The 26,679-nt window shown below is 47.1% G+C and overlaps 14 protein-coding genes across 14 annotated transcripts; 7 read left to right on the top strand and 7 right to left on the bottom strand.

Annotated features, from left to right (window-relative positions):
- Nucleotides 1-241: 241 nt before the first annotated feature.
- Nucleotides 242-901, top strand: TRUGW13939_02822 (uncharacterized protein; the record flags this gene model as incomplete). Its single annotated transcript, XM_035486010.1, has 1 exon — nucleotides 242-901. The coding sequence occupies one exon, from the start codon at nucleotides 242-244 to the stop codon at nucleotides 899-901; it is 660 nt and encodes a 219-aa protein (XP_035341903.1).
- Nucleotides 902-1,014: 113 nt separating this feature from the next.
- TRUGW13939_02821 (uncharacterized protein) lies at nucleotides 1,015-1,884 on the bottom strand (the record flags this gene model as incomplete). Its single annotated transcript, XM_035486009.1, has 4 exons — nucleotides 1,015-1,271; nucleotides 1,327-1,466; nucleotides 1,522-1,589; nucleotides 1,645-1,884. 4 exons carry the CDS (start codon nucleotides 1,882-1,884, stop codon nucleotides 1,015-1,017), a joined length of 705 nt encoding a protein of 234 aa, XP_035341902.1.
- Nucleotides 1,885-2,166: 282 nt separating this feature from the next.
- On the top strand, nucleotides 2,167-3,024 carry TRUGW13939_02820 (uncharacterized protein; the record flags this gene model as incomplete). Its single annotated transcript, XM_035486008.1, has 4 exons — nucleotides 2,167-2,223; nucleotides 2,275-2,411; nucleotides 2,464-2,874; nucleotides 2,931-3,024. The coding sequence occupies 4 exons, from the start codon at nucleotides 2,167-2,169 to the stop codon at nucleotides 3,022-3,024; spliced, it is 699 nt and encodes a 232-aa protein (XP_035341901.1).
- A 2,274-nt stretch (nucleotides 3,025-5,298) lies between these two features.
- Nucleotides 5,299-7,050, top strand: TRUGW13939_02819 (uncharacterized protein; the record flags this gene model as incomplete). Its single annotated transcript, XM_035486007.1, has 5 exons — nucleotides 5,299-5,511; nucleotides 5,577-5,766; nucleotides 5,821-6,369; nucleotides 6,436-6,800; nucleotides 6,853-7,050. The coding sequence occupies 5 exons, from the start codon at nucleotides 5,299-5,301 to the stop codon at nucleotides 7,048-7,050; spliced, it is 1,515 nt and encodes a 504-aa protein (XP_035341900.1).
- A 589-nt stretch (nucleotides 7,051-7,639) lies between these two features.
- Nucleotides 7,640-8,725, top strand: TRUGW13939_02818 (uncharacterized protein; the record flags this gene model as incomplete). The annotated part of the gene is made up of 1 exon (XM_035486006.1): nucleotides 7,640-8,725. The coding sequence occupies one exon, from the start codon at nucleotides 7,640-7,642 to the stop codon at nucleotides 8,723-8,725; it is 1,086 nt and encodes a 361-aa protein (XP_035341899.1).
- A 129-nt stretch (nucleotides 8,726-8,854) lies between these two features.
- On the bottom strand, nucleotides 8,855-10,437 carry TRUGW13939_02817 (uncharacterized protein; the record flags this gene model as incomplete). The annotated part of the gene is made up of 7 exons (XM_035486005.1): nucleotides 8,855-9,268; nucleotides 9,320-9,487; nucleotides 9,540-9,675; nucleotides 9,728-9,937; nucleotides 9,991-10,073; nucleotides 10,142-10,341; nucleotides 10,401-10,437. The coding sequence occupies 7 exons, from the start codon at nucleotides 10,435-10,437 to the stop codon at nucleotides 8,855-8,857; spliced, it is 1,248 nt and encodes a 415-aa protein (XP_035341898.1).
- A 291-nt stretch (nucleotides 10,438-10,728) lies between these two features.
- Nucleotides 10,729-12,925, bottom strand: TRUGW13939_02816 (uncharacterized protein; the record flags this gene model as incomplete). Its single annotated transcript, XM_035486004.1, has 2 exons — nucleotides 10,729-12,810; nucleotides 12,863-12,925. 2 exons carry the CDS (start codon nucleotides 12,923-12,925, stop codon nucleotides 10,729-10,731), a joined length of 2,145 nt encoding a protein of 714 aa, XP_035341897.1.
- Nucleotides 12,926-13,378: 453 nt separating this feature from the next.
- TRUGW13939_02815 (uncharacterized protein) lies at nucleotides 13,379-14,639 on the bottom strand (the record flags this gene model as incomplete). Its single annotated transcript, XM_035486003.1, has 3 exons — nucleotides 13,379-13,541; nucleotides 13,599-14,367; nucleotides 14,486-14,639. The coding sequence occupies 3 exons, from the start codon at nucleotides 14,637-14,639 to the stop codon at nucleotides 13,379-13,381; spliced, it is 1,086 nt and encodes a 361-aa protein (XP_035341896.1).
- A 563-nt stretch (nucleotides 14,640-15,202) lies between these two features.
- TRUGW13939_02814 (uncharacterized protein) lies at nucleotides 15,203-17,233 on the top strand (the record flags this gene model as incomplete). The annotated part of the gene is made up of 6 exons (XM_035486002.1): nucleotides 15,203-15,515; nucleotides 15,571-15,853; nucleotides 15,924-16,101; nucleotides 16,154-16,762; nucleotides 16,838-16,941; nucleotides 17,011-17,233. 6 exons carry the CDS (start codon nucleotides 15,203-15,205, stop codon nucleotides 17,231-17,233), a joined length of 1,710 nt encoding a protein of 569 aa, XP_035341895.1.
- Nucleotides 17,234-17,502: 269 nt separating this feature from the next.
- Nucleotides 17,503-18,813, bottom strand: TRUGW13939_02813 (uncharacterized protein; the record flags this gene model as incomplete). The annotated part of the gene is made up of 1 exon (XM_035486001.1): nucleotides 17,503-18,813. One exon carries the CDS (start codon nucleotides 18,811-18,813, stop codon nucleotides 17,503-17,505), a length of 1,311 nt encoding a protein of 436 aa, XP_035341894.1.
- A 440-nt stretch (nucleotides 18,814-19,253) lies between these two features.
- Nucleotides 19,254-20,977, bottom strand: TRUGW13939_02812 (uncharacterized protein; the record flags this gene model as incomplete). Its single annotated transcript, XM_035486000.1, has 2 exons — nucleotides 19,254-20,096; nucleotides 20,162-20,977. 2 exons carry the CDS (start codon nucleotides 20,975-20,977, stop codon nucleotides 19,254-19,256), a joined length of 1,659 nt encoding a protein of 552 aa, XP_035341893.1.
- A 256-nt stretch (nucleotides 20,978-21,233) lies between these two features.
- TRUGW13939_02811 (uncharacterized protein) lies at nucleotides 21,234-22,212 on the top strand (the record flags this gene model as incomplete). Its single annotated transcript, XM_035485999.1, has 4 exons — nucleotides 21,234-21,374; nucleotides 21,439-21,543; nucleotides 21,746-21,851; nucleotides 21,923-22,212. 4 exons carry the CDS (start codon nucleotides 21,234-21,236, stop codon nucleotides 22,210-22,212), a joined length of 642 nt encoding a protein of 213 aa, XP_035341892.1.
- A 393-nt stretch (nucleotides 22,213-22,605) lies between these two features.
- Nucleotides 22,606-23,674, top strand: TRUGW13939_02810 (uncharacterized protein; the record flags this gene model as incomplete). The annotated part of the gene is made up of 4 exons (XM_035485998.1): nucleotides 22,606-22,794; nucleotides 22,865-22,939; nucleotides 23,006-23,300; nucleotides 23,382-23,674. 4 exons carry the CDS (start codon nucleotides 22,606-22,608, stop codon nucleotides 23,672-23,674), a joined length of 852 nt encoding a protein of 283 aa, XP_035341891.1.
- Nucleotides 23,675-23,961: 287 nt separating this feature from the next.
- TRUGW13939_02809 (uncharacterized protein) lies at nucleotides 23,962-25,898 on the bottom strand (the record flags this gene model as incomplete). Its single annotated transcript, XM_035485997.1, has 3 exons — nucleotides 23,962-25,204; nucleotides 25,271-25,555; nucleotides 25,621-25,898. The coding sequence occupies 3 exons, from the start codon at nucleotides 25,896-25,898 to the stop codon at nucleotides 23,962-23,964; spliced, it is 1,806 nt and encodes a 601-aa protein (XP_035341890.1).
- Between the last annotated feature and the right edge of the window lie 781 nt (nucleotides 25,899-26,679).

Below are 26,679 nucleotides of genomic sequence, written 5' to 3'. Positions count from 1 at the left end.
ATTTTAGTCAGGAAGTATGAAGATAATAGATATTGGCATTCGGACTGGCTTGTTGATTTGCCTTTTTCTTTATAGGTTCCTGAGAAACCAGGGAAGCTGGTCCCCCGGAGTGCTCAAGTTCTCCGGCTTTCCCCGCCTAGACTAGTATTAATTGACTACATATCTAATGTTTTCACCCAGAGAACATTGAAGGACCAGTTGACATGAACTTTAAGTCTCAGCATATAGCATCCGTGGAAATATGTCCAACTACTACCTCCTGCTTTTCCTTCAACCTCGCAAAACCCGGACAAGCGATTTCTCACAATGGCGCCGGGAAATCTTTTCCATGCTACTGGAACTCACGCCTCATATGTATTTAGACGCAGTTGATGACCCGGATACCGAGACAAACAAGTACCGCCATGTCAATGTATACCGCCTCACAGAATCAACATCACCTCCGACAGACTCGCAGATAGAGACCCAGCTACTATACTTGCACTCGGGAAACCATCATCTGTCTGCTTTCCACTGGCACATCTACAGCTCCATCGCCGAGACCCGGCTGGCAGAGCCCCTCTCTGCACACACTGTTGTCACTGTAGGCATCACGATCCCGACAACAGACGCCGCAGAGCTGGATCGCTGGTACGCGCAGGAACACATGCCGGCACTGGCCACTGTACGCGGCTGGCAGGCTGGAACCAGACTCCAACTTTTGTCTACCTCTTCTTCCTCGAAGCCGGAGAAAGATGTTGTTGAATATGCAACCCCTTATCTGGCTATACATGAGTGGGCGGAGCGTAATGAGCTTGGTGGCGAGGCTTGGAAGAAGGCAGTCTTTACGCCGTGGTCGGAGAGAATTATGACAGAGCTACAGAGTGCACCAGTGCATCGGCATGTCTGGGTGAGAGTGTAGTAGCTCGACGTACCCAAGAAGCCCCGAGGGTTTTCCATAATGCATGAAAGCTAGATAGGACTTGTATATACAAATCGAAACTGAGAGATCTCTCCACCGCAACCCTGAATCCTTTATTGAAAGATTGGAATCTCCGGAACAGCAATCGGACCAGCCTTGAACTGCACCCCAAGCCGCTCTGCAATACGCACAACGACATCTCGCACCATAGTCACCTCGTCCCGCGTGGCGCCATTCCACATCATTCCTCTCATATGGTTGCGTGCCTGGCCCGTGCAGTCGATCCCGATGAGGCTCGAAACGATTGCCTGGCTTGACTCGAGCTTGTCCAAGATCTGATTGAAGGAGAAGATGCGCGGGTAAAACAGGCCTACAGAATTGAAACATTTAACACCTTTTTTTGACACCTGTGAGAGAGAACGTACGGGATACAACGTGAAAGTAATCCGGCGATGTTTTGCGAACAAAGTCATCTTCCGTATTCAAATCTGGCACATCGGGATAAAGGCTTTTCAGAAACTCGTCTCCGCGTGCATATGCCGCTGTGTCGTCGACGTCGTTTTCGCTGATCATTTAGTCAAAAAATTGGGATTTTTTTGACTATAGGAGCAATAACATACCGATAACATGTCTTGTCAATTAGGTGAGCCGGTGTTACGGCATATAGAGCTCGCATTGCATTGCCGGTCTATCAGAATCAGTCAAGAACTAAACATTTTTTTTTTTTAAAAAAAAAAAATTACCTTGGCCGCACCATGCAGCCCGCAAGCCTTGACCAAAGCCTCTTTGATCTTGCGCGTCTGCTCATAATGGTCATCCGGGGCAATGTATTTGTCGAGGAGACATGTATACAAAGGCCCGATTTCTTCAGGATAGTTCAATGCGCTTAGCGCCACTATGGCTCCGATATACCATTTGAGACGCGGATATGGTGTTCCCAGGGCTGCTAGCTGCTGTATAAAGTCGTGGTCAAGGGTAGACATGTTTGGAGGGAACAAAAAAACTGTCAAGTTTTATCAATGTCTGCCTGGGTGAAGAATTGGCGAGAGTTACATACATACATGTCAACACTGGTAGAACTGCTGTAATTAAAATGATAACTATCATCGATTGATGCTGGTACTTCCCCGCAATCCGCTGTTTCCGGGGTTGTTGTTGTTCCCCGGATCCACGGGACATCCTATATTATACTTCTCGAGTCAGTTAAAGGCATTCTGAATACCCGGACTAATCCAACACGAGCAGCTTCTGCTCGGAAAGAAAATATGACAGTTGTGATCAGTGCCCACATACCACTGGCGTCTGTCGCGGATCGCGACAAGGTTGGCTTTTTCGTTCCAGATGTCTTTTTCGCGGGTCTAGGCTCACTCTAGTGCATGCAGTATCTCTCGCTAGTTCGCGACGTCGCGAGTGAGACTCAGGAAAATGAGCCGGAATGCCTTGCATACTGCTGGGCTCGTCCAGCGGACGGTCATACAGATGTCCCGGCTGTGGTACAAGGTCTTGAAGTGTAAGTCCTTTCAAGTTCTTCTTCTCATCGTGTGCTAAGCTTAGTCTTCCAGCTACAACACCCCAGAAGCTCTTTCCGTTACGCATCGCAGCAGCGCGCCGTATAAAAATATGCGACAAGTAGTAGCTAACACTGGGCTTTTGAGCCGCCCCAAAGGAGGCGTGCCTACCTATGTGCCTGCCGGAACGGGCTTCCTGAGCAAAGAGGGTACGCCTGAGACGGTCTCCTCAGAGAATTGGTTCATAGTAGTTGAGTATACCGCGCGTGGCCAGGAGAACCTCAACCGTTTGTTAGAGAAAGAGGGATTCCTGAGTCGGGATATAGAGTCTGTGGGCGGCGTCTTGACGCTGGTGTGTTTTGTCCCGGATAGTCATGAAGAAGAAATTCCGGTGACAATCTTCCTTCGAGTGTCTAGCAAAGGCGACGATCTTGATGCCGTTAAAGAGAGGCTTCAGCGCTTTGAGTACGTAACCCATTTCCCATTCAATGTGGATAGATAGCTCAGAGAAACTATCTTAGAGACGAGGCGGCATCTGACGGTGAAGTCACGCAAAAGAGGTTTTGGGAAGGCCAGGGATTTGGGTTTTTCCGAAAAAGATCTTATATAGACTGATAGAACTTGACATTTACCTAACGTATTTTATAACCCCCGTCGGCCACATAAGCCATCTCGGCCACCCGCCCCACAAAAAATTATTATATCGACAAAAATGGAATAAATAATCAGAATTACTATATAATTTCTATGTCAAATTGTTCGGACAGTACGTGCGAATATGCCCGATTTGTTTACAATTAGAACAGGTCCGCGGTGCGCGCCTGCGTGCCCCCGAAGCCACTTCCGGATTAGGAAGTTGTAGAGCTTCCTGGGCTGTCAACGCTGCTGCAGCGATTTCACGACCCTCAGAGACCGTCAAAATCCCTGATCGGTCAATTGGACGACCTCTTGTTGTACGTTTTTGCTTCTGGTGATGGTTCGCTGCTCGTAGATCGTGGTTTTCTTGTGCCAGAATAGTAGCAGAATTCATCGCTAAAGAGCATCCTTTTATCAACTGGTCTAACGCGCGCCTGGTGGGTGAATTTGAATCGGTAAGACGTTGTCTTATAAATCGATCTATCGTCCTCGCCTGGCGGGCCAAATTTTTGACGTTTTTTGGTGTTTTTGGGGACCAATTTGCACTAGAATGGGCCGTACTAGGGGGGGTAGGTGTTCGCAATTGAATGTCAAGCTTCGATAGTACATGTTCTGGGTTGAATGGAGAAATGCCAGTTGCTGCAAAGCCGCTCTTAATATTTTGTATGGAATAGGCTTTATCTCGAATTTCCGAATATATCGTCAAAAAATCGTCTTTATCGATATGGTTGACGCCGCAGCGCATCCGGTTTTCGACCGCACGTCCATATAATCGCTTGAGAACTGCAAAAACACCCACATCAAGCGGCTGAAGCAGATGAGACGAGTGTGGCGGCATGCATACGGGAATAATGTCATTCTGGGTGCAGTACTGGTCGAATAAAGGTGTAAGATGACTGCTATGGCCATCAAGAACCAGCATGCGGTACCTTCCAGTTGTAATCGGTCTTGTACAAGGGTCAAAAATCTTTTGAAGCCATTCAATCCCAAGTTCGTCAGACGTCCAACCGTTTGGCGACTCAGTGATTGACCAATCAGGGGGTAAGCAGGGTAAATTATACCAGTCAAGCAGCTTATTGACTGACTTCAATATAATAAGTGAGGGTAACGCGATTCCACGCGCACTTACACATTCTACAGCTGTGACCCATTCCCGATTCCCAGGCTGCACCAGACGAGGTTTTCCTTTGCGATCAGAGCTGCATACAACTTTTGCAGTAGAAATGATCCCCATGGCGAACCCGGTCTCGTCAAAATTCCAAATGTCATCTTCAACAATCCCGTACTCGGTAAAAGCGCGTGTAAGATCGTCAAAAAAGCCACTTATAATTATTGGATCCTCGCATAAAGCGCGCTCATAGTTATATTTGCGAATGTAACGAGTCTTAAGGTCTTGCTGGCGTCTCAAATAATTGCTCACCCAGCATTTACCAACGGTAGGTGGTGAGTCAATGGAATCGCGTTTAGCAAGCAAGCAATTGGCCATAAGCTCTACCATCGAGGGCCTGACGGGGCAGCCACGCTTATCCATAGAAATAATCCACTCGCGAAGCGATATTTCCTCGGTTTCTGACAATTTGGTGTTGTGGGCGCGCTTATATGAGCGTTGAAAGCGACCGCTATATCTATCTTGAAGCGTCGATCTTGGAACGTTGAAAAGGCGCGCCGCTTCGCGCACACTGGTGATTTGGCCTTTTTTTAACGCGTTTACAGCAAGCTGAAGTCTACCCTCATCGTTTGAGGGATTTTTTGCAGCGTTCCGAGGCATATTGCTGTGTTGGTGCGATTTTCAAATATGTGTAGGGTGGAAAGTGGGAGAAAATTGAGGGGGTGGCCGAGATGGCTTATGTGGCCGACGGGGGTTATAAAATACGTTACATGTCAACTGCAACATTAAGAATAGCAATATTGATATATGTATCCTCAGAGTCTGCCCTATTGCGTAGACATGAGCAACCATATACGTTGAATGTTTTGGTTGTGTATGTCGAATAAATGCACCATGATTCCTCAAATGATAAAATACCAAGGTTTCGGCCTAGGATTAAAATTGATGGTTCTAGAGTACATGTAGGGCCGTGCTGGAAAAAAGTATGTTTTGGTTACGTACCCCATAGTCGTTCCCCGGATGGGGCCCCGTAATGTAATCCGGGGTATTTAGAGCCAGGGCACCTGCCCGGTCTTCTATCATTTTTCTGCTGTCTCTCATACTATCTTTGAGGAGTGAATACTCTCCTGTCTTTAATTGATACGATGGACTCTGATAAGCCACGGCTCAACTGGCGCACTTTTGCCCTGTGTGTCATAATCTCCTTTGGCCAGTTTGTTGGCGCGTATGAGTCGGTCATCATCGGCACCACCCTGCAGAAGCCCGACTTCATGCGGCGGATGGGCCTATGGGATATCAATGGCAACGAGACATCTCGATACAGCTCTCTCGAAGGAGCAATTGTTGGCTTGTTCCAGGTATGTGAACCTTGCATACATCACCTGCTCTGAAACACGCACACTAACCCAATGTTAATAACCAGGCCGGGGCTGTCTTCGGCTCTCTTATAGTTGCAGCAGTTATGGAGCGATGGGGCCGCAAGGCTGGCCTCATATTTGGCTCTCTTATATCCCTTCCGGCTCTGGCAGGCATGACGGGGTCCATGAACGTGGCCGAGTTCCTGGTCTTTCGGTTTATCGCCGGACTAGGAACCTGGGCCTGCGGCTCAGCTGGTCGGTTAAGCAAAATTCTTGAATGGTACAAGAGAAACTGACCAAAAAAAACAGCTTCTGTGTACATCCCCGAACTTGCTCCGCCAGCGTATCGAGGATTCTTTGCTGGGCTAAACGGTGTCATGATCGGTTTTGGTGTAGCATCGGCATCCTATACGGGCATGGGCTTTTACTTTTGCGATAATGAAGTTGTTTCGTGGCGTGCCCCAATGGGGATCCCCTTATTTGCTCCCATACTCATTCTCTGTGCAATTCCTTTCCTCCCAGAGTCGCCACGTTATCTTCTGCTCAAGGATAGGCCGGAAGAAGCGCGCCGGATATTTGACCGGCTCAACCAGAGCTCGTCTGCAAATCCATCTTTGCTCGATGAAGAATTCAGTCAGATACAGCAACAGGCTGCGTACGATCGGATCCTGGACTCGTCCTGGAAGGGTCTTTTCATTCGTCCAGCTTATCGAAAACGCATTATCCTGGCATGTATGCTCAGTTCCCTGAACCAGAGCACCGGAGTCCTTGTCATCAACAACTATGGCCAGACATTCTACGAAACCCTTGGGTTCTCGCCATCAGCCCGTCAGCTCCTCCAGGGAAATCGCGATATCAGTACGTTTTGTTATATATCATGGGGTTAATCCCGTCAGATTCCACTAATGCTAACATGTTCAACAGTTGCATTTTTGGGAAACTTCTTGGGCTCGTGGATCGTTGACCGTGTCGGACGGAAACCTCTCCTCTTGTTTTCGCTCGCAGGCTGCTTCTGTTGCATCTTGCTCGAGGGTATCATGGTACATGTTTACGCCTACTCTGACAATTTTGGTGGGAAAAATGCCGGCGTCGCCCTGCTTTACATATTTCTTTTCTTCTACGCAGTGGGAATCGACGTTGGTACTTATGTCTACCTCGGTGAGATGTTCCCTAACCACTTGCGCGTAAAAGGCGTGGGGATGTCTCTCGCCTCGCTCAATGTGACTGCTACCGTTTACCTTTCTGTGACGGGGACAGCTATCGCTTCTATAGGGTGGAAGTTTTTCTTGGTAATTCTCCCCCCTCCTTCTTTCTTTCTCTTTAGCGTACTGACTATATCAGGTGTTTGCGGCCATTACATTCTGCGGAATGATCTGGATATATTTCTTCCTCCCCGAGACACGTCGCCTGCCTCTTGAAGAGATCGAAGCTCTATTTGGGAATGCCGAAGACACCATGGTCTTTATATCTCCGGCCAATCGCGGCCTCGAGGGCGAGAGAGCTGGACAAGAAAAAGGGGCCGTGGAGCATGTGGAGTAGTGAGAAGGATACATACGTAAATATATTGCTGCCTGCTGAGACTTTCGAAATGTCATCATATAGACTTAGTCACCTCAAATACGGGGTAATATATGTTCGGGACTCGGGACTCGGGAAACTCTAATACGACCTTCTGGAATTAGTGAGCCAATCATAGCACACTAATACAACACTAAGAAAACATGGTCAGACCCATATTAACCGCTGATCCAGTAAATGTAATTGGCCCAATTGGGCACAGCTGTAAAATTTGAGTTGTGATTGGTCAATATGCACCCAGTAGCCCGGTTCTGGCCAAAGCGTGGCTTGAAACTAGTCCTAAAATGGAGACAGGGTGACCCACTTAGAAAAATTTGCCGAGGTCAAACAGCCATACTATAACACACAAAATGAATAGATTTGCGAGAAATGGAGGCCCAATAATTATTCAACATTGTGTAATCAATTAGAATGGTTGCCATATGTACAAGCCGAGGCACGATCACATGAATCGTAAAAAATATAAAACAATACCAGTTGTCCGCTCAGCCTCGTCAAGATACTTTTCGCAAATTGATGGAAGATTATTGAAAACACTGTATGACCGACCATGAGCGCCATCACCGTGAACCCGGTCCATCCAAACCCAAAGGACTCCATTCGATCAACATGGCGCCGCCAAGACCGAAGTCAATGGTCCATTTACCATTGGATATATGAATGGGGAGATTTACATGCCGTGGACCTGGACCGCAAGGTGCCAGTGTTTGCAAAAAACGACAAAATACCATATATCCCAGATTGGTATCTTCAGCGTTTTATTATTTTCTACTCTGCTTTGCCCCTGGTTGTCCATCAGCTTTTTACCCATTTCTCGGGAATGAATTTCCATCCTGTGGTGGCTTATATATACTATTATCTTGCCGGCCGATTTTTTCTTTCTCGTGAAATACTTACGATGCGAGAGCTTGGCCACACTTATGGGTTCCTCGATGGCGACAAACACGAACGCGACGGAGTTCCCGACGTGGGCGTAAAGAAAGCCCTTTTATCTATCATGATGGCAGCGATGGGGCGTCCATTGATGACGGTGCTTTTGACGTACAACGCCAATGAGGCCCCTTTGTCTTCGATAAACTGGAAGTCCCTTCCCATAGAAGCCATCCTGTATGGTATCGTCCTCGACTTTTGGTTTTATTGGTATCATCGGATTATGCACGAGGTGAACGGGCTGTGGAAATATCACCGCACTCACCATCTAACCAAGCACCCGAACCCGTTGCTTACCATCTACGCGGATCACGAGCAAGAGCTTTTTGATATCTGGGGAATCCCATTGATGACCTTTTTCAGTATGAAATTCATGGGTTTACCGATGGGGTTTTACGAGTGGATTATCTGTCAAAACTACGTTGTGTTCTCTGAAATCGCGGGCCACAGTGGCCTTCGCCTGCATGCAGCAACGCCAAATCTTACAACGTGGTTGATGAGAATGTTCAACGCCGAACTGGTCATCGAAGACCACGATATGCATCATCGCAGGGGCTGGAAGAACAGCTTTAACTACGGAAAGCAAACTCGCATCTGGGATCGCATTTTTGGTACTTGTGCGACACGGATAGAGAGCGTCAAGGAGAATGTTGACTATAGTCATCCAGTACCATTTCCTCTCTTTGGAGTGAAAGTCCGTGCTTGAACCAATGATCAATGTTTATATGGGTGGACAGCTTGAGGATTTGAATACCCGAACCAATATGATATATACGTGCTCAATGAAAACATAAATTAAATATTCCAAATACATCAATTGATAAGTCTATAACATTTACTGATTCGAAGATAAAATCAACGAACCCTTCCGATGCAACTGCAGCCACTCCCTTCCATAGTCATTCCCGTTCGGTGTCCTGATAATGGTGTGAATATGATACTTGGCCGGCTCTTTATTGAGTAAAAAGACACCGGAGTGATGGTCGAACTCGACTAGGATGACTGGGCTCTGGATCCTGTAGTAGAAAGCATCGTCGTCACCGTAGCCTCCAATCCAGCAGAAATACGTCTCTTCCCAATGCTGTTTGATCTGCTGCATACGTGCCAGATGTGCTTTTGTAGGTAATATGTCGAGATAAAAGGATAACACTTGAAGGAGTTGGTCCTGCTGCGACTGCGGCATCGACGTGGCTTGGATGCCTTCATACGGGATTATCCGGTTATCCTGGAAAGCCCCTGCGAGGTGTCTCTTTTGAAATCGAATTAGAAAAAAGGTTCTACAGTTGCTATGTCGACTTACCTGGTCTGCAGGGTTCCAGCGGTCGTCGGGCATTTTCTCATCCTGCATCTTCTTAAATATCTGCGCGTTCTTTTGCAGATTAGGTGGAAGAGACTGCATTAGTAGTAAAGGCAAGTGTCCTGGAGTGTCTAAGATACAAACGCCTGCATCTGGACCAGAATCAATTATCTTTTGACATGTTAGCGTATTCGAAAAAAAATGTAGATATTTTGGAGCTTACATTAGGCTCGGCCCCTAAAAATATAGGACTCGTAGTGATCTGATGACCAAGTACGAAGATATTCAGGCTGAGATGATGACCAAAGAGTGAATATCCCCAAGGCTCGGTAAGTGACGGTTTTCCGTACAAGGAAAACCTGAACAAAACATATCAGACCAGTTCACTTGTGGAACAGATTTATTGCTTACTGATAGCTGTGTTTATTGAGGATCGTCTTTGCACCGCACAGTGCACCCAGGAATTCATTTGTCTGCATAGCACCCACGATACGGCTGTACCCTGTCGAACTGGTGCTTGCTTGAACTAGGTCCATGATAGCCTGTATTTGGTTCTCGTGTAGGTCTTCTAACCGGATCCCTGTGCTGTAGATGAGAAATTCCGGGTTGGACCATTTTCTCCTGATTTCGTCAGCATACGCCTCTATTTAGTTGTTTCCCCCCCTTCTACCCACCAATTATCAGAGTCAATCTCATGACAAAATTGTCCTAGTTTTGTGGGCGTGAAAAGATCTATCATGCGGTTGGCACACACAACCTAGGAAAAACAATTAGCAAAATCTGGTTGTTTCATTTTCCTTTGGGCTAGTAATTTTTCTGACGTACCATTTGATCGACAGGAGCCCCCTCGTCGGCCAACTCAAAAAGGTTTTCTCTCAGTTTTCCATCGCAAGTTATGCCAAAATAAGGCTCATCAAGTTTCGCAGCCCAGTTCGATACGATTTTTCGTACTACAGGTCCACCAAGAGCATTTTTAGAGTATGATTTAACATCCGTCTTGTCGAGATTCTTCACTCGAGGGTGATCTATTAATTTAATGGTTAACAATTGGTTGTGATAAATATGGGAATGAGGAGCATCCTACCTCGCGGGGGAATAAAGTCACGAAAGTTTGCCGACATGTTCTAAATCGTATACTATGTTGAATTACTATACTTGGTACCCTGATATTTATCAATAAATAATATTTAGCTATATACTGGGTAATAAATAAAAGCTCTCCATGTCTTTTCAGTGTTGTCCTAGTTAGCCCCGGATGATCGACTTCCCCGGAACACAGCCCTCAAATGCTGGCATTAGTAAAATCTACCATACTACTATTATCTGCATTACGTTGCCATCATAATGATTAAATTGAGATAAAAAGGTTGACTTTGTGATTTCGTGTTGGGTTATTCGTGGTTCGTAGACTTTTATAATACAACTGCCTTTTGTACAACATCTTCTGCAACCCTCAACATGACTTCAAACAGAGTCCGGAAATGTCTCCTTGATCCAATACCGCTATCAAGCAATGTGGTAATATGAACCGTGCCGTTACGCATGTGCTCCAGGTTAGTTCGAGCACCGGGTCGCGTGGGTTCTTTCAGGATCTGCCGATAAAAGACTGAGATAGCTGCCATGCAATACGGCACGATAAAGGCGCCTGGGCTTCCGGCAATTCTTTGGCTGGACATGCCGTTCAACACCTCGATAACAGAGCGAGAAGAAGTCACACATATGTTCTCACTCGACCGGACCCTAGCTCCCAGCCGCGACAAATCCACCGCGTCGCTAGATAGAGTGAGAGAAATCCAATGGATGGTGCGCATTAAATTGTGGTATTTCAAGTGCAAAATCGCTACCAAGCTGTAGAAAGGATCCTCAGCAAATATCTCCTGATCCGGTCTGAATTCCATCGGGATAGCATCTTTCCAAGCTAAAAGCTCTGTATCAATCTCGGCAATCTGCGCGAGTGTGGTAACTAGTGATTTGCTGTTCTTCAGTAGTGTCAGGACTTCATTCGCGATCACCGCGAGGCCGATATCCCAGTCGTGAATAAAAACTGCTGGTGACCTGGTCGGAACAGATGAACACTCCTGTTCCGAGAGACGATATGATACTCCGAGATTCAGCGATCCCGTTATAGAGGAGGGCCGCCCCTCCGACAGTGATAGAAAGGCGTCTAATGAATATGCAACAGACCACAGTCTTGCCCTTAGACTAATGTTTTCGGGACTCAAGCCGAGTTGAATGGGAGTGTGTTGGTGCAAGCCCAACGATTGAGCAACCCGCACAGCCATACCACAGGTCGTCCAAGCAATACCCGTTTTACCACAGCAGAGGAGAAATATGGTGTGTAATAAAGTGACTTGTAGGGACTCCATGAAAGGACTTGCCAGAACTCGGTCGATTAAACCCCACGCTTTCTCCTGCAACCGCTGGGCGATTTCTAATGTATTGATGTCCGCACGTGATGGGGAGATTATATTTCCAATTGAGACAACAAGACAAAGGCGAGAATATGATGTTGGAGTGATGGTGTAGTTACTTTCGTCGTAAAATTGATGCCATTGATGTAGGAAATCCACCTCCATGATCGGATAGAGCAAGTGAAGAAAGTCATAGTATGCTTGAACCCCTCGCTCCGCAAAATCTCTTTCAGGTAAAGGTGGGCAGTCAAAGGTCGCAGACAAGGACAGCTCATCCACATGTCGAATACCATGAACTAGATGATCAAGGACAGTGGATTCGATTGATCCGCTGTGAGCAGAAACGGAATATCTAAGACATTCTAGAATTGTCGATCCAACGGAGCCCATGCCAATAAATTTGCTGCCTGAAGGACCTTTGCGAAGGAACAGTTCATGAGCAGATCGAGAGGGTGGAAAGTCTATGGCTTCCGGGTGAGATGATGAGTTGAATGGTGCTGCGTTCATGGTCTGCCCGAATTCCATGGTTTGAAAAACCGAGTTGGAATGAGTCTCGTCACTGAGCCTCGGAGTAGGGAGATGTGTGGAGTACGAGGGCATATTTGCCACCATACCATCTTCCGCAGCACCGAGGCCATTCGATGGAAGAGGCAACAGAGAATTTGGTGGCCAGAAAGGAGTAAGCACAAGACCCAAATCACTGGCATACTGGTCAAAGTCAGGAGCGATCTCAGTGGCTTCAACGAGAGAATGCATTTCTGACTCGGTAGTTGGATTCCACACACGAGGAGTATGCTCAATATCGTCAGAATGTTGAGCAGGCTCTTGCAAATCCTGAGGGTGATTGACATGCTGGTTAGCTAGATTCCACGTGCGAGGTGTTGGAGTTCTCTGCTCTGCATCGTTGGAAACTTGAGTATGCTCTTGCGGTTCCTGGGGCTGGTCAATTTGCTCTCTTGCTGGGCCCCGTTTTCGTTTCAATCTTCCGCCTGAGCTTTCCAGTGGTTTGGGGATATCTGATGTGGAGCAATTTGCTCCATAGAGTTGGCAATTCAGACAGGGGCGTTGTCCGGTGCATTTTAGCTGTTATTTATCAGATCCCCGCACGTTGTCTCTCATAGTCATTTTCACTGACCCGTTTCTTCCGACAATAGTCACACGCGCGAGTGACTCGTTTTGAGGATCGAGATGTACTCATATTGAATCAAAACTGGAGGAGAGTCTGCAGGGACTAGGCGCAGTTAAACGTCCACGACTCCTAGACGCGTGTTCACGGTTTGTCGGCGCGATCGAGGTAACGACCTAAGTTCATCTTAAAATGCGTAGTATTATGCAACCAAGGCTACAAACACGATTTGTATACTGATTGTTAAAGGGAATTGGCGTTGTTTGACTGGAGAATGCGGACAACGCTTGGGCGATTGTGGGTGGGAATCTGGTTCCGGGGAAGGTCATGTGACGACTGAGGGGTGGTAACGGTCATTATCAATTTCATCCTTTAATTCAAACTAGATTGAGACGTACTCTAATGGATATTGTCCTCTATTGTCTTCAGCATTTCCGCCTCAAAGAGTGTTACCAAAGGGTTATGAACAAGGAACCCGGCACGATCAAGCAGTACTGTGTTGATGACGGCGCCCAGTTTGATCCATCAATCCGCTTTTATCTCGAAAAAATTAGCAGAGGGCTTGCTCAGTGCCCAGATAATAGCGTCACTCATGACATTGTCCCACCTTTTACTGGCTGCCAGTCGGTGTCCAAAGCGTCTGAATCCATGAGGTAGTCCACGAAAGACGTTGATATTGGTTGGAACCCTGTTAATAGTTGTTAGCGATAAAACCGAGGAGTTTATAGACCGGATCCAAACTCACCCATTCTCACTAAGGAGTTTTGCATAGAAGAGACCCTCATCGCGGAGCGGATCATTGCCCGCGACTCCAAAGGCCGTGGGAGGCAGATCCTTCACTTCCTCTGCAGTTGCGTTTCCAGGGTTTAGTTTGCGATAATTGGCAGCATAGTCGAGTCCGTCGACACCAAGAAGTGAGCTGAACAGCTGAATTTGGCTGGTGGGTAGAATTGGTGCCCTGGCACACTGCACAAGACTTGATAATTCAGGACTGCGCAACATCTCTTGCCGAGGAGCGTACGAGTCCATCTGCACAAGCCAGGGGATCATCAACACCTGTCCCTGTATTTTTGGACAGGCAGACAGCCGCTTATTCTCACCGTGGAGCTGCGAAAGTGTCAAGGATGCGGCTAGCTGGGCTCCAGCTGAAATACCGCCCACTGCGATTTGGTCAACGAGGCCAGCAATCTCGACAATGTTTTCATGTACCCAGACGAAGGCATCTTCAACATCATTCCAGCCTGTTGGGTAGCGGTGCTCTGGGGTGTGGCGGTAGTTGATGTTGAATACGACGAGTGGCACGCCTTTCTCAGTGACAGAAGCAACGATGCGAGAACAAGTGGCGTCCTCAGATGCGAGGGTCCCGAAAAGATGGCCCCCACCATGGAGATGAATATAAACTGGAAGCGGCTGGGATAAAGGGACTCCAGCTGGGCGATAGCTACGTCCTTGAAGGGGTTCTCCATCCCGAGCAATAATGCTGTAGTCTTGGATTTGAACTTTTCGTCTAAGGCCTGGATTTTGTGAGAAACGTTAACGAGACTCGGTAGCTATTAGTCGAAATTTCTTGCCATGGATCAGACCAGAAACGCCGAATATACATCCCGAACTAGTGTTAGATAAACCACATACCTTCGTTGACCATGGCTTGCGCCGCAGACTCCTCCCGGTTGTCATTCGTGACACGTTTCAGCTCTTCGACTGAGAGATCGGACCTTGGAGGTATATCTGGATCCAGAACAAGCCATTCTGCACTGGGACCCTTAAACTCAGAGAAGTCGGCCATGCTGTTTACACCCGAGGGGATCCGCCCCAGGTTTCTCGTCTGGGTTACTCAGCCCAGGTCGAGATACCCCAGCTGAAGCTTCTCAACTATTGAACAATATATATTTCCTTGAATAAAGAATTGCTTTGACCATGTGAGAAGGACAGTAATGGTGGACCATAGATAGGTTAGCCTTTATGTGGGATGAGTTTGGGATTTCCTGTGAAAGTATCGGAGGAAAGTCTCAGATATCGTTTTTTTCAGCCTAAAACAGAATATCATCCTTGTAACCCCATTAGAAATAAAGCTATACTCTAAAACCCCCCGGGATCCTGTTTTTAATTCCAGGGTTGACAGGTCCCCCGGGATATCATCAGACAGAACGTGAGCTTTACCAAAGGCAAACAGTAAAACTACTATCCGGGGCAATTTTCACTAGATGCAGCCTGTTTGTGTTTTTGCGTCTGACTCGTGAAAAATATCCCGAGTTCCTTAGAGATAAGATCTGACTTTCTCCAAATTAACGACTGGATACCTCCTCCAATACTCAGTCCGCAATTTTTTCTTGGTTGTTATTTTATGCAATGATCGAGTCACCATACCAGGTAGACATCCCAGTCACAGATGTGGCATCTTTTGTCTTTAGCTCGGGAACACCTTTATCACGAGAAGCACCGCAGTATTTTGACGCCGCGTGTCCGTTGAAGTGTTTTAGTCTTACGCAAGCTGAAGGCTTCGTGAAGCAAGTCGCAAGAGGCCTAGAGTTGCTTGGGCTGCAACCCAATGACAAAGTGCTCCTTTACTCCCACAATCGTCTATTTTTCCCTGTGCTTCTGTGGGGAGTACTGGCAGCGCGATGTGTCTTCACTGCTGCCTCTCCAAATGCCTCAGTGACAGGTAAGTTGCAGAAGCTCTATTTCCTACGTATTTCTAGACTTACTTAAGGAAATAGAGCTGGAATACCAAGTCCGGAACTCTGATGCGAAGCTTGTCCTCGCTGGTTCAGAGCAGGTATCCGTTGCGTTGGAAGCGGCATCTCGAGCTGGCTTAAGCCGGAATCAAGTATACTTGTTCTGTGATCCAGAAGAGGACACCAACAGCCACCAATCACAAAATATTCGAGAATGGACGGAATTTTGGCGGTCTGCTGCAGAAGTACGGTCATGGTCGTGGAAGAAGATGAGCAGTCTAGAAGAGGCCCAGGAAACAACGGCGATTATCAACTATTCAAGCGGGTAAGCTTAAGTAACCAAGATCACATATCAATTGATGAATATGCCCCTGACTTATTTTTTGCGCTTGAAGAACCACAGGGCTACCTAAAGGAGTTGAAATCTCCCACTATAACGTGGTCGCAAATTCCACTCAACTTCTTTTCAAGCGTACCGTAATATCAAACACCCAGAAGGGGTTGACTCGCAAAGCAAGACTAGATGTTTCGGGAGAAAGATGGTTGGCGCCTCTTCCAATGTATCATGCATACGTGAGTTTAGTCCTTCTTTTCGGTTTCTTCGTGGGTCTAATTTTTTCTACAGGGACAAGCATACTACTGCGCTAACGCTGCACGTCTCGGTGCCAAAGTCTTTATTATGAAGTCATTCAATGTCCAAAAGTACCTACTCTACCTAGACATATACCGGATCACATTCATGACCTCGGCCCCACCAATTTTGGTAACTATGAGCAAGCAATCAAACCCCGGACGGTATAACCTGCGGGCCATCGAGACTGTTGTGAGCGGATCGGCCCCTCTAAGTCCCGATCTCGGCCGGATCATTGAGAAGATGTATCTACACCCGGGGGTAAAGGTCAAACAAGGTTGGGGGATGACGGAGACAACCTGTTCCGTCACTGGATTTGCCCCGGATGACGACGATGATGGGCGATCTATTGGTTGGTTGAATCCAAATTGTGCCGCAAGAATACAACCCCTCGACGACCGGAATTTCGACGGCGTAGTCCCTGCTGGCACCGTTGTTGGCGAAATTTGGGTAGCTGGTCCGAATATTATGAAATGCTACTACAAAAACCCAACGGCCACTGCGGATACAATAGTAGAGTCCAATGGTCGTCGCTGGCTAAAGACCGGCGATATCGGGTACATTGATGAGAGAGGCTGCTTGTATATTGTTGATCGCCTAAAGGTAGGGTATATCAAAAGAAGACATGGAAAAAACTCGTTTAGAGTCATTACGCAGGCTGCTAATCTCTTTGGACAGGAACTTATCAAGGTTAAAGGGTTACAAGTCGCTCCAGCTGAGCTAGAACAGTATCTTCTCACGCACCCCGATGTGGCAGATGCAGCTGTGGTTGGCGCTAAATTGTAAGTTTTATACCCGAAATTCCCTGTTGCCTTTGTGAAAATTTCTAACTGTTGGGTGTTACTGTCTAGAAACGACGGGGAGTACCCCCGAGCCTTTGTGGTTCGAAAAGAAGGCATTGTAACATCCACAGAGCTGTTGGATTTGATCAAGGGGCACTTTGCACCTCATAAGTGGCTTACAGGCGGTTTATACTTTATTGATTCGGTACCACGGACTGGGAATGGAAAGGTAGTCCGACGAAGTCTTTCTGCTATTGACCCTAAGAGCCTGGCGACTCGCGCGAAGTTGTAGTTATTTGATTTTTTGGGACCTTTATACCATAGGCCGCTCCATAGATAACGAAGATAAATATATGAGCTAAAAGAACTGGAACAATAAGGTGAAAAATGACAATGATCCATTCTCGGGGGTAGTAGAACTCACCGAAGTCACGAAGAACTAGAATATTCAAAAGTAGAGTAGCATCAAAGGACAGCGAACAATTAACTGGTAAGAATAAGATACTACTCCTATATTACAGCTACTATAAGGGATATTCATTTTCCAACGCCACCTTCTCTTCAGAGTAGACCTCGGCTAAACTGATTCGTGATCGATACCGGAACATTGAGTTTCTTTGCTGCCGCAAAGACCCATCCAGGTTCTCTAAGGAACTGGCGGGCCATGAGAATAACATCAGCTTTCGGCTCCTGATCATTGGAAAACACCTCGTCCGCCCCTTGAACAATATCACGCGCAGCCTCAGCCTCAGTGATCAGCCCGACTGCTCCTACTAAAGTCGTCTGGCGACAGGCACGGATCTCTCTGCGAATCCGGGCAGCGAAGTCAACCTGATAGTTGGAATGGGGCTGGATCCTCTGGTCCTTGTGGTTTCCTCCGGAGCTAACATCGACGAGATCGACACCGAACTGCGGCAAAAGCTTCGCAAGTCGTATCGATGAAGAGAGATCCCAGCTTCCGGTCTCTGCTGCAACGGGGCACTCTTCCAGCCATTCGGAACCACTGATGCGAAGAAACAGAGGGGTGCCAACCGGTATAGCAGCACGAATAGCAGTGGTGACTTCATGGATAATGCGTGTACGGTTCTCAAAACTGCCTCCATAGTGATCATTCCGTCTATTGGTTACTGGGCTCAGAAATTCATGCAACAGATAGCCATGGGCAGCGTGAACTTCGATCACGTCGACTCCAGCTTGTATAGCTAGCTTCGCACTTCGCGCAAAAGCCTGGATAAGCTCGTTTATCTCAGACACATTAATCTCCCTCGGAGCCCAGAATTTCTTGTCACCAGGAGCCCATTTGAACTCCTCTCCTCCTGTAGGGGCTACCACATCTGATGGCCAGCCACCGACACTCTCGTCGGCTCTGGAACTGCTTCCTATCTCCACCAGCCACGGTGTGGTGATACTTGCCTTCCGTCCAGCATGGGTGAGCTGTACACCAATCTTTGCTCCCTGGCTGTGCACAAAATTCACCACTCGGCGCAGTCCTTTGTATTGTTCAGAATCCGTTCCTTCTTGCCATAGTCCGGAGTCATTTGGAGAAATTCTCCCGGTGGCTTGGACTGCTGTCGCCTCAATCATCACTAGTCCCACGCCTTTGGTAGCGAAATGCCCGAGATGCGCCACATGGAAATCCGTCAGAGCGCCGACAGCGGGCGAGGTAGGGTCAGACTCGCATGAGAACATGCACATGGGCGCGACAGCCACTCGGTTCTTCAGAATTACATCGCGAATTTGAAGGGGACGAAACAATGTGGGCGTGTTCGGTTCTTGGGGATTCAGGGCGGCTCCGGGGTTGTTGGCCGGGGTGTAGTATGGGAGTCCCTCCGTTTTCGTGCTGGGAGGGTATTGAGATTTGGTGGCGGTCATGGTGGTTGTTGGAGATTGAATATCTGTGACAGATAATATCTGAATGATATGGACTGGTTTTGACGTATCATGGAGTTTATATTGGCTAAAATGACGGTCGGCCAAGCGGCCTCCGGGGATGAATGGCTTCCCATGGAGTCTGATCCTAACCCGAATTGCGCGTTTTTGAGCAGCTATTTCACATGTTAATATGGATGATTACTAATATCAGTCAAAGGACCACTCGGGGTTGTCTTTAAAGTTACTACAATTTCTCGGCATATTCATGGTGATGACCAATAGCCCTAACCCTAACCCTATTCCAAAATTCCAAAATTCCGACCTCGTTCGTATCTTAATTTCGTACAGTAGAGAAAGCACCACGAAGATCTAGCATAAGAACAATGACTATAGATCTATTGTACATATGTACCATAAATAACCAGACTCTGTAAGGCTAATCACGATATCAAGGCTTCTGTAAGAAGCCTCTGTACCTCGTCAATAGATTTCACTTTTCCTAAAATATGTTGATCTGGTCGAACGAGGAGGCTGGATCCTTCCTCGGATATTCCGATCACATCCAGCCAAGACTCATCAAGAAGAGTGAAATCGACACCCACATAAAGTGTGCGAATGGGTACCAGTACGTTCTCGGCATCCGGGGCCCGAGACAAGTCTTGATATTTCGTGAAAAGAACAAATGAGTTCCCATCGACAAGATCCAGCGCGGAAATAATCTCGTCATCACGAGAGATCCACGCATGGGGGAGCCTAGCTCCAGGGATACTCCGTGGCGTATAGTTGTCACAGGGCTCGTCTGAATACTCCCCTGGCCCATAAACATAGCCAATTTGTAAATTTATCGAGTCAAAATGCTCTGAATTCTGTTGGAGCTCCGTTTCCAACCGTCGTTTCCACTCAGTCCACTTGGAAGCGTCCACAGGGTCGGAATTGCTTGGTGGATTTTTCAATGCAGCCTTAAGATTGCGTAGTTTGACCTGATTTTTAACACTTTGGCGGGCGTTGGCAATGGCTACGGGGCGCCTCTCATTACCATAGCTGGCGAGTATGCGTTCGTCCGCCCATGACTGTTCCACGGCACTGATTTTCCAGGCTAGATTATGGGCATCCGCAATCCCTGTGTTTACCCCCAGTCCCCCAGTGGGCGGGAAGGCATGGGCTGCATCTCCCATCACAAAGGCCCGAGGGAATTTCTTTGACTGGTAGAATTCGGCCGTTCTCGGCCACGTTGACCAAACTGTAATTGAAAGAATCTCATAGGGAACGTGTTCGCCAATAGCCTTGACAAGAAACAACGTCAGGTTTCAACGACTGAAAAGAGGATGATTGAATTGTGGAAACTCACGTTATCTATCATGGTATGGCAGTATTCTTCTGAGAATTTTTCCCGAGGCGTGGTCTTTGGGTCGTAATAAGTCACAAAGACCCAGTCAGAGGAGCGATTATAGCAGATAAATGTGCCTTCTACCAGACTAGATGAGATCCACCACAATGTACCTGGGTTAAATCTTGTCAAATCCGCTCGTATATGGACCGACACATGGTGAACTTCAGTCTGTCCGTATTCCGGCAGAGGAGAGAATGGGATCTCCAGGGGCTGCCTGGAGCGCGAGTTGGCGCCACCACAATCTAGAATGTATACACTCTCTATAATCTTTGAACACCCCCTGCTTCTATCTGTTATTTTTGAAGAGAGACGCGTCCCGTCAACCTGAGAACAACAGTCCCACTGCATGCCCCGGTAGCTGGTGATCATCTCATTCTTAGTCACCGCTTTCCAAAGGAAATCTTCAAGAACCGGCTGCGGGATATTAAACAAAGGTTCTGGGGTGATCGCTCTAGTTTCTTCACCTTGACGCTCATATGGCAGCGTTCCATGTTCTTCGCCAGACATTGAAACGGCAAATCGCACGGTATCTCCATCTTCCGGCTTCACACCTAGCCCGCGTAGCTGCACCGTATCGAGGCCAATCTGTCGAAAAATTTCCAGTGAGCGGGGATTTATGGCGTGTGCTTTGGGCTGCCCGGAACGAGTGAAGTGGCGCTCAATGACAATACTACGTAGTCCATATCGTGCGAGCAAAAGCGCGGCAGTCAGCCCTGTTGGGCCGCCCCCGATAACGAGTACGGTTGTTTTCGAAAATGGGGGTAGCGTCTCCATCCTGGTGGCTGTTAGAGGAAAGCATAACAATAAATTTGTAGTATTAGTGGGCATGATTCCAATGGGAGCAGTATAAGCGTGTTCTCTTTAACCTATGGTTGTTGTTCCGGATTCAGGTGCTCCGGGGAACGATGGTTCCGCGGGATCATCAACATCTAACCCTAAAACTTGTATGCTGAACCTTTATTTTTTTATTTTTTCAACAAGGAACTAAACATTCACTTTTATGATTCATATTCCACTCTAGATAAACAGAATGGCGAACGAATTTTCAGCAAAGTATACCAATGCCAACGTTGGTCAAGATGCAGCTCATTATGACTCTGAGTTGTTTCTCCGGCTGCACGACAGGATGGCCAGGCTTCTCCCCTCAAGTGAGCTAGCGGCTGCATTGCTCGTAAGAATAAATATCTTGCTATTTTCAAACCTAGTGGAATATCCTGACACTCCCTTCGCAAAAGGTGGCCATTCTCTGTGCCCAGAGCCGCGGCGACACAGTCGTGCGGCTATTTCAGGACATAGCAAAAGAGAAATCCGAAGCGGAAGTCCGAGCAATCTTTATCGCGGTACGAGAAGCAATAACTTTAGCAGTGCCTTTTGTTGGGCTCCCCAATTGTATGCCGGCGTGTTTCGGTCTGGTAAACGAGCTGAGAGTACGCGGTATTGATGAGGTTTCTGCTCCTAGAAGGCAAGAAGCGACAATTTGACTTGGTTGGGCGACTCACCTGCTAATATATTGCATTCATACGGTACAGGGAGAATCTTCAGAATCTTGACTATACCACGCGGGGCCAAGAGACTACCACTACGCTTTATCGTGGAGTAGCTAACTCGGAAGTGCGCCAAATGACACAGCAATACTTCCCTGAGATGTGTATGTTTAATCCTAAGATCTTCTCTGTAATCTGCAAAAAGTTGACTAAAACGAACAAAATCACCTTTCAGCTTACTATGGCCGTACCACTATTTTCGGCTTTTTGGTCGGTTCCAGTCCGATTTTCGAGCTAAAGGATACAGAGATCCTGGTGGCTGGTTCAATCGCAGCCCTTGGTGCCACCCGGCAAGCCCGGAGCCACGTTAAATGTTCGATATCAGTGGGAAACAGTGTGGAAACTGTTTTAGCCATGATAGATACTGTGAAAGAGGTTGTTGCATGGAATAGAAGGCCTCTCCAAGGCGAAATTGATGTCGGGCAGTTGGCAAAAGAGCTGGAGCAAACTATGGCGGAACAATAACATTTGAACAATACCATTACTTTTTAAACTGGATTATCTTATGTAAAAAAAAAAAAAGGAGGAATATGAGACATTCACTGTATTCAATAATATGTGCGCTTGACCCTAGCCACTATATCCAAGATTACATGACTAAATCTTTTATGTATTCCAGTACTTATGTAGAGATAGAAAATAGCTGTATCCGAGGGATGTAGTTATCACTACATTTATAGATGCTCCGGGGAGCCGGAGGGGTCAACATACCTGCAACACTTAGAATTTGGAGTATAACTAGCATCCCACAAGCTATATGAACCTTTCGCCACCCAAAAACAATTGACCTTTTTAAACAACAATTGGAACTCCCCTTGGAATTAAGCATCTGCAGCTTTCTTATTTCCATCGGCCAATATGGCTTCCTGGACACATCTTGTTCGTTTCATCGCCATTGAAGACAACCAAACCCACCTAGGTCAACTAGTTGACCCTTCTCGAGACGCTGGTCGGGATGCCGTTGATGGTAGGGATATTGCCGTTTATCTGTTGGATGGGACAATTTTCGATGGGAGGGTGACAAGAGAAATATTACATGTGAAGCAGGTATAAATCTAAATATCAATTGATATTTTAGGGACCTTGAAAAATAAGTATGTAACTCATGGTCGTACAGGTGCTCTCTCCTATATCGAAAGAAGACTGCAACTATATACGCTGTCTTGGATTGAACTATATGGACCACGCCAAAGTAAGTTTAAGAGTCGCTACAATCATTAAAGTTTGATGTACTTCAGAAGCTGATTCAAATGACTAGGAAGCAAACCTTCCTCTTCCCAAAGCGCCAGTCTTGTTCACAAAGCCTCGATCAGCACTTTCCGATCCTTTCCCAGCCCCTATCAACATCCCGAAATGTGCCCAGGATGAGACGAGCGATTATGAGGCAGAGCTTTGCCTTGTGATTGGCAAGACTGGAAGAGACATTTCCGAGGAAGAAGCATTGGACTATGTGCTCGGCTATAGTGCATCTAACGACGTGTCTGCGCGGGCTCTGCAAAGGCTGACTGCACAGTGGTCTTTCTCCAAGGGGCTTGACGGGAGTTGTCCCATTGGTAAGCCAATGATCCTTGGGAGTTGTACGTGCAAATTGAGCTAATCTCTCTTTCATTAATTGTCTTAAGGCCCTGTTCTAGTCGCTCCGTCGGCCATTCCCGATCCCCAAGGACTAGAAGTCACTGCCATCTACAACGGCGAAACTGTCCAACAAGGCCAGACCAAAGAAATGATCTTTAGTATCAAAAAGCAAATTTCATACCTTTCCCAGGGAACGACTCTGGAAGCCGGAACGGTGATTTTGACCGGCACCCCCGCTGGAATAGGAGCTTTGCGTCAACCCAAAATAGTGCTCCGCGATGGAGACGAGATTTCGGTGCATATCAGCCATATAGGGACCCTAGTGAATAGGGTTCGGTATGATACTAGGTAGAAGAATCTTGGTAGCTATATATACACGAAAAGACCTTTGATCTCTTGGTCTACGGTTTATAGAACAAAGAGCAAAAAGATTTAGAGCAGTTTTGGCTTTCATATACTTTGTAAAAGGAGCTTCCACTTGATCAATTGATGCCATGTATATGTAGATTCTTATTGAGATTTGATATTAACAAACTCTTAACAGGTCAATTGATGTAGCTGAATGTATATATTCTTTTCTCTTGATACACTGGATCAAGCATCAAAACATAACTCGGATAAATTTTCACGTATAAGAAATCAGTCGTGGATGTCTGGGAGCACAAACAAACGCCAGTACTCATCAAAATCTATAGTTTGCGTGGCCCCGATACTCCCTCCGTGGGTCTCCCTTTTAGTAAACCCGTCACCAAGATACGCGAAGCGATTAGCTTGGGCCTCTGGAAGCCGGTCAATGTAGAAATCTTCCCACCGAGGGGTCTTGATCGCCTCCATGAAATGGAACGTTGTGCCGCCATAGACAGCCACCACGGGCCCATCGACGGTGCCACGCTTATACCAGCTGCGACAACCACGCGTCCACACGGTGCGTTCTAGATACCGCTGCATGTGCTGATTATACTCATCATTGACGTCATGTCGTACCTCGAAACTACGGATCATCTCTGTTTGAAGCTTCTGCAGCCACTTGTATATGTAAACAGCCGTTGCTTGGATCCCAAGCACAAGTGATCCGTTACTGATGGTGCTATTTGGCCCAATGAAAGAAAAGTAGTTGGGCATATCTGGCACCGCCAGCCCAAAATAAGCCTGGGGCAGATCGGTCTCCCATTTGTGAGCCAAATTGACGCCATTTCGTCCGACAAGAGGAAATGAGGGGCGAAAACTGGTGTCAAACCCGGTGGCACACACGATAACATCATACTCTTTTTCTTCCCCGGAGCGTGTAATAATTCCTTTCTCCGTAATCTGGCTAACATCATCCCAGCGCAATTCTACATTGTCCTGAGTTAAGGCCTCCAGGAAACCAGGCCCAGGAGTCTGGCGTCGACAACCAACAGGAAAATCTGGCAGCAGATATTGTGCAGCTTGCTGGCCCTTGGGAGTATCGCCCAATCTGTCTTTCATGCTTTTCCGGAAAAGCTCCTGTGCGCGTTTTTGGAGGTCACTCTCTGCAATCGCGCGCTTAAAATTGTTGCTTCGACGGTCCATAATGGCAGCTCGGTAGTCACGGAGTAACTTAGGGTCTTGGAACATCTGAAGGGTCTCCTCGGTAAAGTTATACTCCGTGTCCATATCCGGGTCATTTTCGGTGGGCTCATTGATGCCAGGTGCTGGGGAAATCCAGGTCTGCGTGCGGATGTAGACATCCATTGAACCGGCCACCTTTGCTAACTGTGGTACAATCTGCACGCCGGAAGAGCCGATCCCAATGTTTGCTACCTTCTTGCCGCTGAAGTCGTAATCCTGATCCCAGCGGGCAGAGTGCATTAGCTTGCCTTTGAATGTATGGATTCCCTCGATATTCGGCCATTTCCAGTTGCTAAATGTGACAAGACGCAAAATTAACCTCCGAGATGTTGTTCGAGGAAGAAAAACAAAGGCTTACTTGAGCACGCCACCGGCGTTTATGAAAACATCAACCTCATCATTGATAACGGCTTTGTCAATGGTCTCGACCTCCAGGGCCCACTTGGCTTTGTCTTCATTCCAGACAGCTGACTTAATAGTGTGCGAGTACCGAATGTACTTGTTGCAGTCGTATTTATCCGCCACGCCATGCATGTACTCGTGAATTTGCTCCGAGGTGGCGTAGTAATTTGGCCAGTCGGGGTTTGGTGCAAAGCTATACGCATAATTGTGCGCGGGAATATCACATTTGCACCCAGGGTATCTAATAATTGAATCGCGATCAACAAGCGCCCTCTCGAACTCGGCTGTAATGAAGGTGTGGCTTACCGGTTCTCAAGCCATGTGCCCCCCAGGTCTGTATTGCGGTCGTAGATGACGAGTTCCGCGTTGCTGTCTTTCATCTGCTGGCTGAACACAATTGCCATCATAAGACCTGAATAGCCAGCCCCCATACAGGCAACCCGGATCGGGCGTTTCGTCCCGATGGGCTGCTCGGTGATCCGGTAGCTGGGGTCCAGGGTAGAGGGCTTTTGGTTGTATCCATTTTCAAAAGCGGTTCTTGGACCCCGGCCAGCATCTGGCGCTGCGAAAAGAGACTTAGACATTGATGGCGGATAGCTTGATAGTATTCTCTGTGCAGTGGCTTAGATAGGACATTTAATGCGTAAAGACAAGCGAGCCATCAGTAGATGTATTGTACATGTATATTGCAAGTGTGCATGTGTAGCATCCATGGAGGTATACATTGATAGGACGCCGTGTAGGTTAGTATCCGTGGATATAACGTTGACATTGAACTGGTTGATTGATGATCCGGGGAATCATCTTTGATGTAGATAGAAAGTGGAGTATTGTAATGTATATTACCTCAACTCATATATGTCACGTGCGATGAGGGTGTAGTTGACATCCGGGGAAGCAGCATTGTACAGGTCACTGGTGTAATAATGTAGGTGGAGAATATATCAGTGTAAGATGTATTGGCCTGGACAACGGAAGACGGAAGACGTTGATGCATGTATGTGTATGTGCATGTCGTGTCACGTGTCACATGTATACTCTATCAATTTTTACGTTGAACACTAATTGAAGCTGATACTTCAACATACGTATTCCTATCAATCATACGGTTACTCCGTCCAAGTATGATATATACAAAGTCAGCGAATGTAAATTATACAAGCAAACATTCTTTCTTCAGCTGACGTACAGAGCTGCTGCCTATACATATCATACTATATTCTTATGCAGTTCTTGAATCTTGCGTGGCCCACTGCAGCCTGGATCCAGTATAGTTTCCCGATATGGCTAGACTGAAAGACGGGGCGCGCTAAACCGGTCTGGCCAGCTTGACTTGTTGAGGTCATCGGAGCATCGCCCCGGCCA

Source organism: Talaromyces rugulosus, chromosome II (assembly GCF_013368755.1).
Source record: "Talaromyces rugulosus chromosome II, complete sequence".
Lineage (NCBI taxonomy): Eukaryota > Fungi > Ascomycota > Eurotiomycetes > Eurotiales > Trichocomaceae > Talaromyces > Talaromyces rugulosus.
This window is presented reverse-complemented; position numbering and strand designations above follow the sequence as displayed.